Here is a 15,764-nt window from a genome sequence, read left to right as displayed (position 1 = left end):
TTCTCAGGTCACCAGGGGCCTCTTTTGTGGTGTATCCAAGAAGCTGATGCATGGCCAGGAAGAGACCCCTGAGCTGGGCAGGGGTTTGACCTCTAAAATCCTGGCCTCTGGTTGACACAGCTTACAGAAAGACTGCCTGTGTGAGGAGAAACATCCCGGGGTCCAGCTGCGAGGTCACAGACTGTTAATAACAATGCTGATCATAGTGAGGGCTCAGCCTCAGTGAGTGCTTACTACCTACCAGGCACTCCGCTAAGCCTTTCCGTACCACTGCAGTTAATCCTCACACCAGTCCATGAGGTGAAGACAGCTATCACTCCCATTTTACAGATAAGGACCCAGACGCTCAGAGACATGATGTAACTTGTCCAAGGTCACACAGCAGGTAAATGGTGAAGCCAGGTTTCAGAACCCAGAGCCCAAACTCTTAACCAGTGGTTAGAGCTGGGAGGAACTTTTGAGATCTATTCTGACTGTAGGGGAGGAAAAATATCTTTGTCCTCTACCCTAACGAAAGACAAATTGACAAGAGAAAAGCATGCAAATTAATGGGATTTTTAAATTAATTAATTTATTTTTGGCTGTGTTGGGTCTTTGTTGCTGTGCGCGGGCTTTCTCCAGTTGCGGCGAGAGGGGCTACTCTTCATTGCGGTGCGCAGGCTTCTCATTGCGGTGGCTTCTCTTGTTGCGGAGCACGGGCTCTAGGCGCGCGGGCTTCAGTATTTGTGGCTCGCGGGCTTCAGTTGTTGTGGCTCGTGGGCTCAGTAGTTGTGGCTCACCGGCTCTAGAGCGCAGACTCAGTAGTTGTGGTGCATGGACCCAGCCGCTCCGCAGCATGTGGGATCTTCCTGGACCAGGGCTCAAACCCGTGTCCCCTGCATTGGCAGGCGGATTCTTAACCCCTGCGCCCCCAGGGAAGTCCTAATGTAAGTTTTATGTGGCACAGGAGTCTTCGTAAAGCATGAAGACCTAAAGAAACTGTTAAACTTGAGCCTTTTTTTTTTGAGTAGTGTATTTATTGTAATAATTTAATTTTTTTTCCCTGAATGAAAACATGTTCATTATAAAAATGCAACCACATACATGTATATGGAGAAGAAAAGTGATACTTGTTTTTTTTGTATTCCTTGTCTGTAATACCCCTTTCGTCATCCAGAGAGAAACGCTGTTCACAATTTAAACCTGAGCGTTTTAATGCGTGCTGTGTGTGATGAAGAGTGGGTACAGGGACTTCCCTGGTGGTCCAGCGGTAAAGAATCCACCTTCCAATGTGGGTTCGATCCCTGGTCGGGGAATTAAGATCCCACATGCCGCGGGGCAGCTAAGCCCGCGCGCCACAACTACAGAGCCCACGCGCCCTGGAGCCCCGGCACCACAACTAGAGAGAAGCCCGCACACCGCAACTAAGACCCAACACAGCCATAAATAAATAAGTAAGTAAATAAATAAATATTTTTTTTAAAAAAGAGTGGGACATACAACAGGACAAAAGGATTGAGCGAAGGGCAGGAAACTGGTGGGGGGGGGGGGAAGCAAGGTTTGTTCATTCAGATGCTCCTCTGCATTTGTGGGACGTTTGCTCCTTTCTTCTGGGTATGAGGAGGGCACCTCTCACGTGAGTGTCTCATGACCTGCTTCGGGGAGGGTCAGAGAGGCCTTCTGCACCTGCCGTTTCTCCAATTCCTTCAGTTTAAATGTGCAGCATGCCAAGGTACCATATCTTGGGGCAGCGTGTCCTGAACCCCGTTGTGACTGATTAAGGAACCTGTGGCCTAGAGACAGGACGTCACAGACCAGGACCCCCGTGAACAAGCACAGGGCGGAGACCTCGGGGTTCCAGCCACAGACCGGCCTGAACCTCTGCATCACACACCAGCCCCTCATCCAAGCTGTAATCTCCCGACAGCGTCTCTCTGAACCTTCCTCACCTCTGCCCCCCTCCTCCCCCTGCCTGCATCCCCCACACCCGTCACAGCCCAGTGACCTGCCGGCACCTGTCATGGCTTGCTTCAGCTCAGAGAGTGCCCGTGTGCCTTCAGGCAGCTGCCCCCGAGAGCACTCCTGGAAGCTGGCATGTGACGCGCGGCCTCAGGCCCCTGGCATCGCCCCTGTGGGCCCGGCTCCAGGGCCCAGGCGGCCGGGGTCTCAGGGGGCGCTGGGTAGCCTGATGCAGACCCACGGTGTGCAGGCGCCCCAGCCCAGCAGCAGGTGAAGAGCAAGAAGTAGATGCTGGTGCTTTAGGGCTGACCATCCAGGAAGAAGCGCATTTCCTGGTGTGGTGGGCGTGGCACCCTAAGCTTACCAGCGCCGGGAGCCCCCTGACGTCTCCGAGAGCGCCCTCGGGGGGCCTGGCCCGCAGGCGCACTCAGCCTCGGCCACAGCAGCACCGCAGGCCCCTCCGAGAAGCCAGGCTGCGCCGGGCCTCGGTGCAGGGCAGGTTTGTGCCACATGCAGGGGTCCTGACCCTCAGCCCAGCAGCAAAAGCATGAAAGATGGACGCCCTCTTCCTTTTGGAGTAGGCTTTGTGTCAGTCTAGCTCAAGGCTGGCGGCCCCAGGGGTTGCAGGCACGGCCAGGCTGTCTGCTCTGCTCCCCAGGCCTCGCCGGGCCGGGGGTGGGGGGGGCTCCGTGGAGGCCGGAGCTGGGCCACGCCAGCAGCCTCCACTAAGGCCCTACCCTTCCCCGGGGACTGGCCTGTAGGTGCGGGAGCCAGCCAGCTGCAGGGTCGGAGCCCTGCTCTGCCGGCCTCCAGCTGCGTGGCTTCCGCCAGTTAACCTCTAAACGCCTTTTCCTCTAGATTTGAGATAATGCACTTCACCAGCTCAGCCCGCGGTAGATGCTACGTACTGAATTAGGTCCCCCTTAAATGTGTACGTTGAAGCCCAAACCCCAGCCGGATGGTATGGGGAGGTGGGACCTTCGGGAGGTATTTAGGGTTCGATGAGGTCACGAGGGGGGGGCGCCCGTGACGGATTATAAGGACAGACGCCAAAGAACTTGCTGTTTCTTCTCCTCTGCCACAGGACTTCGCGAGAAGGCAAAGAAAGCCCGGAAGAGGGCTCTTACCAGAGCCCAGCCGTGCCGGCACCATGATCTAGGGCTTCCAGCCTCCAGAGCTGTGAGAAAACACATTTTGTTCTTTAAGGCGTTCTGTCACAACAGCCTGAGCCGACTGATGTAGTAGGCAATTTGTCCAGCTTGGTTATTGCTACGATTGTTGCTTATAGACTACAGATGCATCAGCTTTCTCTGATGGGCTGTAAGCTTCTGGAGACTATATTATGTACTCATTCTGGGTTCCCTCAGAGAACCCCCTGGATTTGAGTCCAGGGTTGGATCTTCATAAAGGTTTGTTGAATGACGGATGGATGGATGGACAGATGGGCTGAAGGAAGGGGACAGAAGCTCAGATAACTGACTCCACTAGATGAGCCAAAGGACGTTTCCATGGCCACAGGGGCATAAGAAATGGCAGCTCGGGCTAACCCAGTACAGCCTGGACCAGAGGCTAATGTGCTTCCAGGCGCTGAGGGGCGGCCCAGGAGGGCACCACTGCCACCTGTGTGATCAAGTGCACGAGGGAGAGCCGACATTTTCTGCAGACATTCTTCAGATAGAGACGCCACACTCAGCTCACCGGGAGTTGTTTGCACTTCACTCGTCCAGAGGAACCAGCTTCCATTTGCCCCAAAAGACTGCTCTTTTTCCAAGAAGGACCAGACATAATTGAGGGAAGGAAAACACCTCCCAGAAGTGGGCCTCATTTGGAGCCGGGGCCAGGGCACACCTAGGTGGGGGAACCCTCTTCAGAAACGTGTTGATCTGATTTGGAGCTCAGGCTTCATTAGGCTGAGAAATGGCCTTGGGTGTATGTCTTAAAAGACTATAAAACAAGGCGCCACCCTGTTGTCTCAACCTTTTTCACAGCTTCATCTCCCTCCCTGCAAGGTTCAGCGTGGACCTTCTGTCGCCTCAGGCCTGCCGTCCCCAGTTCTAACCTGTGAGCCAAGGACGGTCTCTGCCTCTGTCCAGGGGCCCAGACTTCTCCCGTCTGCAAACTCAGAGATCCCATCGCTCGACCGCTGCTTCCATCATCACATCCCCTTCTCTGACTCTCCTGCATCCTTCTTTCCCTTAAATGGACCCTTGTGAACGTGTGGGGTCCACCCAGATAATCCAGGACAATCTCCCTGTCTCAAGATCCGTAATTCAATCACATCTGCAGAGTCCCTTTTGCCACGTAAGGTGACATAGTCGCAGGTTCCGGGGATTAGGACTCAGACATCTTTGGGGGGCCACTATTTTGTGTCCCACACGCACTGACTTATGATTTCCTTGGTTTTTTCTGGCATCGCCTTGCAGCTCAGGTGCAGGGATGGAGAAGGTGGGAGGTGACACTAAAGGAGGGCTGGGGCTCTTCCAGGGGGAAAAACTAGAAGGAAGAGGCCGAGGGAACTGAGGGCAAGCGTGGGTTTAAAGGATGATTTGTCAGGTCTGATTAGGATTGGTTAGGTCATGGTTAGGGTCGCCCTGCGACCTGGAAATGTCACCGTGTTGGGAGAAAATGGAGAGGTCAAGACCCTGAAGGGCTTGGTGAGGTTGCAAAGCGGGTATAGTGGGGGGATGGGCAAAGGAACCGGGCGCAGTGGAAGCTGTGGTCAGAGGAGGATGGGGGCCCTGATGATCCAGCGGGGGGGACAGTCAGGGGAGGTGGTGAGATCCAGGCTGGCGATGAAGCTGAGTGGACACGACAAGGTCAGGTGGTCCCTGGAGGTGTGCAGGCTGGAGAGCTGAGAGGCCAGGAGTCGGAGTGTTGGCCCCGTGGACGTTGATGTGGCAGGACTTGGGCTGCAGAGGAGGCCTCGCGCCAGAGGGGAAGCCTCTGATGACGTGAAGGTGCAGCCGGGAGGGCGTTCAGGAGGGGACAGTGGTGAGAAAGTGCTCGCGTGGTCTGCCCAGGCCCTCTGAGAAGGCTCTTCCCCAGGAGGGTGGAGGAGTGATGGTTTGGAGCTGTCAGCATCCCCCCACTCTCCTCTCCTGCAGTTAGAAGTCCAAGGACATGAGTTCATAACCTCCTCTGATCGCAGACTTCTGTTCCTGAGGTTGCATCGGCAGTTTTGTTGGGAGCTGCAAGTTCAAAAGTGTCTGAATCAGGTGTATCTGCCCCCCAGCTTCCTCTGGATCCTAAGGTCCCTCAGATCTCCCTTCTCCCTTTCCAGCCCCACACCTCCTGGGACTGAGGATGGGGCTGGGCAGCCTGCGTGTTACACTGGGACCCTGGCAGGGAAGCCCAGCAGGAGGGCGGGGGAAAGGAGAGTCCTTGGGGGAGAAGAAGATTTCATCTGTCCCGGGAGGACAGTTCCAGAGGACACAGTGGAGACGGAAGGTGGAAGGGAGGGTCGGCGGGTGGAGAAGCCTGCAGAGACTAGGGGGCCAGAGTGCATCTTCCCAAATGGCTGCAGCTGCATTCCTGCTCTCGCACGTTCCTCCGGAACCTGCCGCTCCCCGTCAACAAGAGGAGTCCACTTCCTCTCCCCTTGACCTCAAGCAGGCTTTCGACTGGACGCTTCAAGTGCAGCGGGAGTGATGCTCTGTGACCTCTGAGACTCCCACCGTTCCCTCTTGCTCTGGGGACACCCGCCCTTGGACCTGGCCACCGTGCTGTGAGAAACCTCGTGTGTAGACATTCAGGCTGAAAACTGAAGCCAAGGTCTTTGTCAGCAGCCAGCATCACCCACCAGGCCTGTGAGCCAAGCGGCCTGAGATGATTCCAGCCCCCACCATCAGGCACCGAGTCTTCCAGCCGAGGCCCCAGGCACAGGAGCAGAGCTAAGCTAGCCTGACCCTGCCTCTGTCAAGCAGAGATAAGATTCTGTGACCGTATTTAATGGTTGTTTAAGAGCACTGAGTGTTGGTGTCATTTGTTACATAGCCTTACTAGCTAATACACTCAGTGACTGGAAGGAATGAGGTTTTGTAATTGAAAGAAGCAGCCCCAGCTTTCCAAGAAGCACTCAGTGGGAAGACAGCCTCCTGGCAGGGAGTGGAGGAGGAAGGCCACGATCGCCACAGCCCAGACCCCCCATGCGTATGCAGACAAGATCCTGACTGTGTTTGGTGGTGGACGAGGAGCCTGGTCTTTTCACCAGCTGCTGGGATAAAGCTGGGCCAGAAGTTCATCATGTGAAGTCACCAGAGCATTTTGTTTTGTTTTGTTTTTTGTTTTGTTTTGTTTTGGCTACACGACTTGCAGGATCTTAGTTCCCCTATCAGGGGTTGAACCCTGGCCCTCGGCAGTAAAAGCACGGAGTTCTAACCACTGGACTGGCAGGGAATTCCCAGAGAAGTCACCAGACCTTAACCAAAGGCAACCTGAATATCCCCGAACTTTGGTCTCATCCAGACACTGTTTAAGATCTAGAGACCCGAATCCGGCAATAGTTATATAAATGGTGGGATCTCTGTGTCATGCAGTCATTAAAGATTATGTTTTCAAAGAATAATCTAAATTAAAGACATGGGAAGGTTCTCATAATGAATAACAGTGAACAGGGGCAGGGTATTGACCCCACGTACATTTGGGTGCAGTGAAACCTTAACTGTGCTTATATCTTAGGTGGTGGGATTTTGGCTGGTATTGTCTTCTTCTTTAACTTTTCTGTATTTTGCAGATTTTTTTTTAAAGGTAAAATGTAATACTCTTAGAATGAGAAAAACATAAGTATTATTTGTTTTAAAAAGCACCTAGTTATTTGCAATTTAATTTGTGGACCCTGGAGATCTCACAGGGGTTAACGTATCTCCGAGAAACCTTATCAAGGAACAAAGGTCAGGACGTAGGTCCCTCCCAGCCCCCTTTCCGGAAGTTGTGAAAGTTGTGAGCGCGAGGAGGTGGGTTTGTCACCCTCTTTGATCGCAGACTTCTGTTCCTGAGGTTGCACCAGCAGTTTTATTGGAAGCTGCAAGTTTAAAAATATCTGTATCAGGTGTGTCTGCCCCGTCTCCCGCTCCGGATTCTAAGGTCCCCTCGGTGCCACCCCTCCCCCGCCCAACTCGAGGGCTGGGCGGCCAGGGGTGCTATATTAGGAACCAGCTCAGAGAGCAGAAGTCACGTGGCTGGCTCTGAGCCCCCTGCAGGGAGGCCTGCTCCCCACCTTCTTCTCCTCGCCGCCAGGCCTCTCCTCTTGCCAACTGCACGCTAGGGACCTAAAACAGGACCTCTCCCGACACAGCCTGGGGACCACTGAGGGCAGAAATGGACGGGCACCAGCCAGAGAAGCCACTGGGACAGGAGCCTCCAGCCGGGGGCACCACCCAGTGCCTGGATCGGCTGGAAGACGGGCTTCTCCCCGAACAACGTGCAACAGACACCCCGCGGGCCCGGCTCTCAGAGCACCTCCTTCCAGGGCTGTTCTAGAATAATTCTTTTGGGGAAATTCCTTGAGTGTTGTTAGTCGACAGACGGTCCTGAAAGCTCACTCTAAGGCCAGTCCCCAAGCTGGCGTATTTATGAATGTTTGCTTAAGTTAAAGTCTAATTCGTCCTCCCAGCAGCCCTGGGAGGGAAGCGTTACCCTCCTTCCTCATTTGCCCCGGGAGGGAACTGGGGCTCTGCGAGAGCTTGGGTTACTGGCCGGTGCTGCCCAAGGGTGGCTGGGGGATTTGGTCTCTGTCTTTCTGGCTCTTGGCCACGTCGCTGCAGCTGCCGGCAGTGGGTGGTGAGGCCCAGTGGCCAGCTGGGCCAGGATTCTGGGCTTGTCCTACCACTGCCCTTTGGTTCAATTCCATCAGCATTTTGTCCCCAAACCCTGGGACAAGGCACACCTACCCTCCCCCAGGGAAAGGTGGCCTTTTTCCCATTTCCTTCTTCAACCCCCAACTTCTGTTTTCACAACTGTTGGCTCAGAAGTGAAGAGGAGAAAGGCAGAAATCGAAGTGTGTTGAAGGGAAAGGAAATACTGAGAATAAATACGTGAGTTTGCTAATGTGGCCACAGCCTCAATGCAGCACTGAAAACTCGCTGTGTGATCCTCCCCCTTTCTGTGCCTCGGTTCCCCTCATTGTAAAACCAGCCGGGAATTATTGACATTTTGGACCAGATTATTCTTGGGGACGGGGGAGGGCTGCCTTGTGCACGGTAGGGTGTTGAGCAGCTCCCTGGCCTCCACCCATGAGACGCCAGGAGCATCCCCTCCCCCGCTGTGACCACCAGAAATGTCTCCAGACATTGGCAAATGTCCCCTGGGAGTAAAATCGTCCCCACTTGAGAACCACTGGGCTAGTGGTGTCTCCCTTTTGAGTTTGTTCTGAAGATCCTCAAAAAATTTTCCTTCCTTCCTTTTATTCTCCCTTCCATCGCCCTCGCCTCCTTCTTTGGACTTGATTCCTCTTCTATGATGAACACATTGAATGAGATGATTCCTAAGATACCTGCCACTCTTGCTGGTCTTGATGTCCAGTGATCCTGAGATTCTTGTTTACGTCAAGGCTTGAGCTCAAGCCTGCTCCTCCAACCTAGGAAGAAGGTAGCATAGACCCATTTTACAGATGGGGCATCCAGAGCAGAGAAGAGGCCCGACTTCAACTCTGGAGCTGGAGGAGGGGCTCTGGACACACAGAGGCTGATGCAGTCCCAGGCAAAGGGGTCAGTTTCAAGTAGGCACTCCCAAAAAGATCGGGGAGGGGAGGCAAAAGAGGGAGATGCCCAAAGACCCAGACCAGGAGCTGAGACTGACCAGCTGTGCCCCAAACTGTATTCCTTCCCTCCCCGGCTAGACTACACAGCCCGTCTCCCGGCTCTCAGGTGGGACCACGTGATTGAGCTCTGGCCAGTGGCATGTGCGCAGAAGGGGATGTCACAACTTCCTGGTGCATTAAAACCTCTCACAACACCCTCCACCCACAAGACCACCTGCCGTCCCCCTTCTCCATCTGCCCGCTGGATGTCAACGCGAAGGGCAACCTTAGACACCCATGTTGTGGATGGCAGAGCCTCCACGGCGGGTCTCTGAACCTCTGAATGACAGTGTGTATTCTGTACACAATGTACCCGCCCCATGGATCGGACTCTATGAGTGAAAAATAGACTTCCATTGTACTAAGCCATTCTGCATTCGGGGTGGTTGGCTACATCATTAGCCTACTCTGAGTGATACAGGGAAAGGGTAAAGTGAGGGCCGGAGGGGGCTCTGGGCCCTAGACCACCCACTTCCGTGTCGGTTCCCGCGGCTCTAACTCTGCCGGTTATGGAGACAGAGTTTTTCGTTGAACTGAAACGCGTGGCCGCGTGAGCCCCGCGTCGGACGGAGGCCGTACCGTGGCGCTGAATGCAGACTGCACGGGAGTCCGCCCCGGACCGCTGCAAAGCGTGTGCTGAGCCAGAGTCTCCTCAGGGCTAAAAATAACCAGAAGTTCTGGCCCCTGGTGCCAACGCCGAGTGTCGTGGCTCCAGGCTGGCAGAGCCGTGAGTCCGGAGCTTGGCAGGGGTCAGTGGGTGGGACAGGGCGGAGGTCCCCTGCCCCAGCACCGGGTGGCTCAGGGCCCCTGGGAACGTCAGTTTCCCCGGGTGCCTGTCTCAGGAAGGAGGAAAGAGGGTTAAAAAGCCAGGGCTGAAAGTCCAGACAAGCCGGTTCCTGCAGCCACAAGGGCCGGGATGTGGGGACACTGGGCCCGCAGCCTCGCTCCCAAAGCCCTGGGAAAGGCCTTCGTGACACCAGCGTTCTCCTGAAGGAAGCTCAAGAGTGCAGCGCCTCTTGGCTCCAGGAGGACCAGAGAAGGCCACGGCTCTCAGGAAGAAAACTCACTGTCTCGGTCCGGAAAGAGAGGGGAACATGTCACTGGATGTGAAGGTGCGCTGGGCTGCAGCTCCAGTGGGACCAGGGGAGGATGCTGATTATCCGGCCTCAATGCCTGTCCAAGGGGTGGGTGGACGTACAGCTGGTGCCCGCCTGCCAGCGTGAGCCTGGTGGGTTGCACCATGGCCGGCGGGGGTCTGTGCAGTATCTTGATCAGAGGGGTCTCTCTGGTCCCCCTCTCCATGCCTGATTTCTCTCCTCCTGGTGGCTGGGAGCGGGGGCAGCCAGCTGCCATGCCTGGGGTTGGGTGGCTCCGTGCCATTTGACCTCTGGTTGGAGCCGCCTTCTCCCGTCCAGTTCCTCCAGGCATGAAAGCTCACACTCTGGGACAGGAACCCTCTATCTGCTCCTCATTCGTTTTGGAATTGGGAGAGAAAAGAGACTGGTTACGGGACTTTTTAGGAACCCACCAGGCAGCCTGGCGCCCCTGAGGCTGCAGCTCTGTCCAGCCAGCACCTGCCCTGCAGACTCTAAAGACAGGCCTGGCTTGCTCAGCTGCCCAGATGCTTCCACCACACCGGGGGTGGCCTGTCCCTCTTCTGCCTCCTCTGTGAAAAGGCACCTCCGTGGCATCACCCAGGAGCATAAAGCCAGCTGGTGGTGCCGGGGAGGTGGCCAGTGACCCGGACAAAAACCAGAGAAACTGGCCTTGACCAGCACAGGGTCCGCTCTCGCCTCCCCTTCTCCTGGAGGGTCCCCAGCGTCTCCTAGACCTGAGGACACTAAGTGCCCACGAAGACTTGAAGGGACCTCCCCCCTCCCCCCTCCCACATCGAGAAGAGAACGTTTCAAAAATGTTTTTATTTAATTAAAAAAAGACAGAACTAACAACCCAAAACCAGTAGTAGGTACGGGATTCACAGGGGCTTAACTGGCGAGACACACAGGGGCGGGATGGAGAGGGCGTGGGGTCGGGGGAGTGTGGGGGGCACAGGCCACCCGGTGCCCCCGTGGGCGCAGGTCTCAGAGCGAGGGCAGGCAAGGAGGAGGGGGCGACCAGATCCTGGGGCAATGGTGGGAGAAAGGCTGTGAAGACCAGAGGCGCTGAGGTGGTTCTGCCCCCTGCTCTTCTGTCCCTCCTGTCGCTTCTTTCTGCTTTCTTGGTCCCGAAAGTGGGCCCTGCATTCTCTTCCTGGGACTGGGCAAGAGGTAGGATTCATTGGAACACAGCTTTCTCCACGAGATGACGGGAACTTCCAGGGCAGCAGGAGGGAAGGTGGCTTACGTGGAAGAAAGGACAAGGCTGCCTGCTTTTGGAAGTGACCTTGCTGGGGGATGAGTCCCCAGATTTTGCCCCCATCCTTCTAGCCTGGTGGGATGGTGTCATGGTCTGGGGAGGGGGAAGGCGGGCAGGGGCAGGCCACGAGCCCGGACACTCCAGCACTCACTGCTGTACATGCTTGGACAAACCACACAAAGCCAACCTCGACGGGAGGGAAGGGTTTCGAGCAAGCGCGGAGGGGCCCCGGCACGCGGTCACTGGGGGCGGGACATGTGGAGGTCCCCTTTGGGGGCGGCAGAGGATGGCGACGACCATGACCCGGATCTGAACTCCTGGGGCCGAGTCCGCCCAGGGGGTCCATGAGCAGGTGGCTGAGGTAAGAATTTGCTTGTCACTTCTGAGTACGCCAGCTACCGGGGTCGCAGACAACTGCTTGAAAGGGATTACCAGGTCTCAAAAAGTAAGAAAGGATCTGTCTTCAGAAAGCACGTGTTTATATAAAAGAGGCTCAGCTCCGTGTTCCAGAAAGCTTTCCCTCTGAGCCCGGACACGCTTCCACATTCTCTGCTTGCCTCCAGAGGGGAGAAACGGTGGGAAAAACGTCAAGCATGGAACCTGCCGCCTCACTTCCCAGGTGCTCAGCCCTTTCATCCAAACTTCCTCGCTGAGTGCTTTTGGGGCGGGGCGGGGGCAGAAGTGACAGTAACAGGGGCTGGGGCAGGGGCTGCTGCCACTTTTTAAGAGGGAATGAATGTAACTGCTCTCCTGGCGTTTCTGCAAGAAATCAGGATGAGTGGCCACCCCGGAAACGGGGGTTTGTTCTGATCTTTTGGTCTCTGTTCACCCTCGGTTCTCCCTTTCTTGCACAAGGTTCAGGCTCTTGTTGCCAAACACCTGGGGGGAAGGTCTGTCCCTATGGCCCCCCAGGAGGGGCAGAGCTGCGCCTCAGGCCAGTGGGCAGAGGTGGGGGGACAAAGTAAGAGGCCACCCTTCCTCTGACCCGTGGAATCTTCCTGACTCTCAAGTACAGTCAGTGACTTCTGCCCTTTCCATGTGAGGCAGAACCTTCCAGAAGCAGAGAGGAGAGCCTTTACCTCACGCCCAGGCCAGCGAAGACGCCCCCAAACCCCACGGATTCCTCCGCAGGCCTCGATGTCCCCAGGCTGAGGGAAGCGGCCCTGGACAGCACAAAGGCCAGAGCACCAGGTGGTCACAGGCTCTCTCCTCAGCATCAGTGTAACCTCAACAAGCGGCTGCTGCCAGAGACAGACAGACAGACAGACAGAGGGAAAGGGGGCAAGCTTCGGCTTCCTCGCCTGCGGCTCACAGACGCCAGAACCTTGGGTTCAAAAGCAGCTGACCAGCATTCAAAGGCCCCTGCGGGCCTGGTGAAGCCCGGGCAGGGAGGGAAGGCCCCGAAATCCTGTTCTTCTGGCAGAAGATTTGTTTCCAAGAGGAGATAATGGCTCGATTTTGTTTTCCCGGGTGGGGCAAGGCTGTGCAGCCTCAGGAGAGCTCTGGGGCCTCCTGGGAGATTTCGGAACCCCGGGGCATCAAAACACCCTTTTTGGGGATAAAATCAGCCTTCTTGCTTCTGATTCCCATCTCCGGGGCTTCGCTCCAAGCCAGCCCGCAACCCATTCTGGAGACCCGGGAGGGTGGGGTTCGGCCTCAGTCTGTTGTTGGTCCGTCTTACGGGTCAGATGCCCCCTGTGGGGTCCAAGCCGCCCACCTGGGGAGAGGCCGGTGCCGAGAGGACGGGGCGGCTCACACCGGGGTGGTCCGCCGGTTGGGCATGCCTATGTGCACGGCTCCCTTCAGGTCCTGCTGGAAGAAGTCGTGCACCTGCAGGAAGCCGGCCTCCTGGTCGGGGCTGTAGCTGGCGGCCGTGGTCACCTTGAGGGGCTCCCTGGACAGCGTGTACATGGCCAGCTCACCCATGGGAATGGCCCCGGCGATCTTGAGCCCCACCGGAGACGCGTCCCTGGACGGGGAGGCCTCGGTGGACCTGGAGCTGGACCGCGAGTGCCGTCGCCGGTACCGGTAGCTTGGCATCCTGGCGTAGGGCGACGAGGAGGGAGCCTTAAGGAACTCCCGTTTGGTCTTAAATCTCAACTCTTTGTTTTTCTCAATGTAAATGTTTACAGCCAGGACGCCCACGGTCTCAGCCACAATGAAAGACAGGGCTCCGAAGTAAAAAGACCAGCCGTAGTTGTAATGGTTTTTTTTGTCTTCGTCGCGCTTGTCGCTGGGGTCTCCCGTGTTGCTGGAAATGTAGACGATGATGCCGATGATGTTACTGAGGCCTGAAAGGGAAGCAGGAGGGGGGTGGGGGTGGGAACAAAGGCAGAGAGAGGTTAGACCCACAGCTGGGCAGGGGCAGGTGGGTGGGGCAGAGGACAGGTGGGCGGGGCAGGGGCTGGTGGGCAGAGTAGAAGGCAGTTGGCAGAGCAGGGTCAGATGGGCGGAGCAGGGGATGGTGGCCACTCCCCTTTTTGGTGTGTATGTCTTTGTTCTGGTTGCTAATTTTAAGTAAAAGTAGTTGATTTTGAATGGGTAATGAAGTACAGAGTTTGGGTGAGTATATAATAAAACACAGGCTCTTACTACCCAGTTCCCCTCCTAAGGCAGCTACTGTTATCTTCTCTCGTATATCCGTCTCATATCCATATCCAGTCTCTCTCCCTCCCTCCATCTCTCTCTCTCTCTCTCTCTCTCTCCCATTTTTTTCTTTGCACAATGCTCTTTGGCCCCTTGCCTTTTCACTCAACTGTCTCCACCCAAGAGACAGTTCCCTATCAGGACAGGAAGAGCCATCTCTGTCTTTCTAACTGCTCGTGGCGCCGACCCCGCCGCAGGGGCATCTACCCAGGCCTCTGCTCCGGACATGTAGGTGGCTTCCAGCCCTCGGCTATGAGACAGCCTTATGTCTACACCACTCCACACACTCGTGAGGAAAAATGTGATGAATTCCTTGAAGTGAAACTGCTGCCTCACCAGGTGTGTGCATTTAAAAACAAACTTTTATTTGGGGATAATTTTATATTTATTGAAAAGGTGTGAAGTCAGTACAGAGAGAGCCCCTTTCCAACTCCCCGTTCCGTTTTCCCCCATTAACTTCCTACGTTACCATGTACATTTGTTACAACCAGGAAGCCCACCTGGTGTGCTACTATCCATTTACCTTCCAGACTTTCCTCGGATCTCACTGCGGTCTCCACTAATGTCCTTTTTCTGTCCCACGATCTTGAGTTGTGCTTAGTTGTGTTTGAATTCAGAGTCCCAGCCCAAGCACCCTCCATAGTGGCACAAAATGTCTCATCAGCCTATAATTCATAGTATCAAACTTCTGGATCTTTGCCAGTCTGGGAGGTGAAACCCGTTAGTGTGTTTATGTGATTTTCTCTCATTATAAGTGAGGTTGAGCAGAGCCGAGCTGCCTGGGTTTGAATCCTGGTTCTACCAACTCTCATCTCTGGAACTTTGTGCAAATTACTTACCTCTCAGGGTCCTCACGTGCAAAGTGGGAATGCCAGTGGCACGCACTACACTGGGTGGGTGTGTGGATTCAACGAGCTAATGCATACAAAGCACCGCGCCCAGCACACAGAGAGCATGCTTTGAGTTCTAGTACAGTCTATTGTGTTTTATCGTAATGTGTTGCATCATCTGTGCCCTGCCCAGGTCCTCTGTCCATCTTCCTACTGCACCAATCCCAGCGTGGATGGGTTAGAGTATTTCCTGCTAAGGGCTCAGTGATCCAGCTGTAGGTCTGGACTCCTTGCCCCTTCCGCTGTGCTCCAGAAGACCCCCCACTGACACGGGTTTTCACAATCACGGTTTGCTTCCTTCCGTCCCTCCTCTCCCTGCCTGCTGGCTTTGTCTCTCCTTCCCCTATTCTGCACAAGTCATAAGAATGCTCTGTAAATCACATCCCAACTGATTCCATGTTCCCAAAGAAGTTACCAGCGTCCTCTTCTGACTCTCCCAGCCTTTAGACCATACTTCTCCTGAGGCTCCAATCATTTTCCACCTAGAATTATTCACGGCCTGTCTCACCTCACTGCCGGGCCCTGCGCGTGACTCTGGGTCTGCGCTGCCTTGGCCCACAATCAGGGCTCCATGATCCAGGGAATAAACGGGAACCAACGAACAGCCCCTTGCTTGCCTGCACGGCCATTGTGTTTCCTCGCTGCCACGTCCTCTCCTCTGTGGCTAGACCTGTGCTTTCAGCTGAGTGTCTCCGCGCCCCAGGCTCCGCAGCCCCTCTGGAGACCCAGGGCATCTGGAGATGCCTTTGAGAAGGTTCCTCCGGGGGGAACAGGCAGTGCAGGGGGCAGTGCGCTTTAGAGGCTGACAGCCCTGGGCTCAGCCTGTCTTTGCCGCCGGGTGACTTCAGGGAAACTGCCTGGGGCACGTGACCACCTCCTCAGGAGCTGGGGTGATGGGGGTGCACTTTCTCGGGAAAGGAAAGGGGACAGGATTCAAACGGCACAGCAGGATTCAAGTCCACACCTTGAGCGATCTGCCTGCTTGGAGGAGGAGAGAGAATGGGGTGTGTCCCTGCCTTCCTGCCTTGGCGCCCATTCTGGGCTAAGGTGAGGAGAAGGGACAGGACGGGGACCTGGCCAGGAAGGAGCGTCCTGCTTCTTCCTAAGGAGTTCCTCCCTCCCAACACACGCGCGCACAC

General features: G+C 55.6%; 1 protein-coding gene across 1 annotated transcript in view; it reads right to left on the bottom strand.

Moving 5' to 3' along the window:
• Nucleotides 1–10,675: 10,675 nt before the first annotated feature.
• The window catches only part of CACNG4 (calcium voltage-gated channel auxiliary subunit gamma 4), a 57,132-nt gene continuing 52,043 nt past the window's right edge, over nt 10,676–15,764 (bottom strand). Inside the window, exon 4 of the mRNA XM_061175297.1 lies at nt 10,676–13,380. Coding sequence (XP_061031280.1) covers nt 12,842–13,380 — 539 coding nt within the window. The 3' untranslated portion in view covers nt 10,676–12,841. The remainder of the gene's footprint in view (nt 13,381–15,764) is intronic.

The sequence above is a fragment of the Eubalaena glacialis genome, chromosome 19 (genome assembly GCF_028564815.1).
Source record: "Eubalaena glacialis isolate mEubGla1 chromosome 19, mEubGla1.1.hap2.+ XY, whole genome shotgun sequence".
NCBI classification, from domain to species: Eukaryota; Metazoa; Chordata; class Mammalia; order Artiodactyla; family Balaenidae; genus Eubalaena; species Eubalaena glacialis.
The sequence above is the reverse complement of the archived record's forward strand: the minus strand, read 5'-3'. Positions and strand labels throughout refer to the sequence as shown.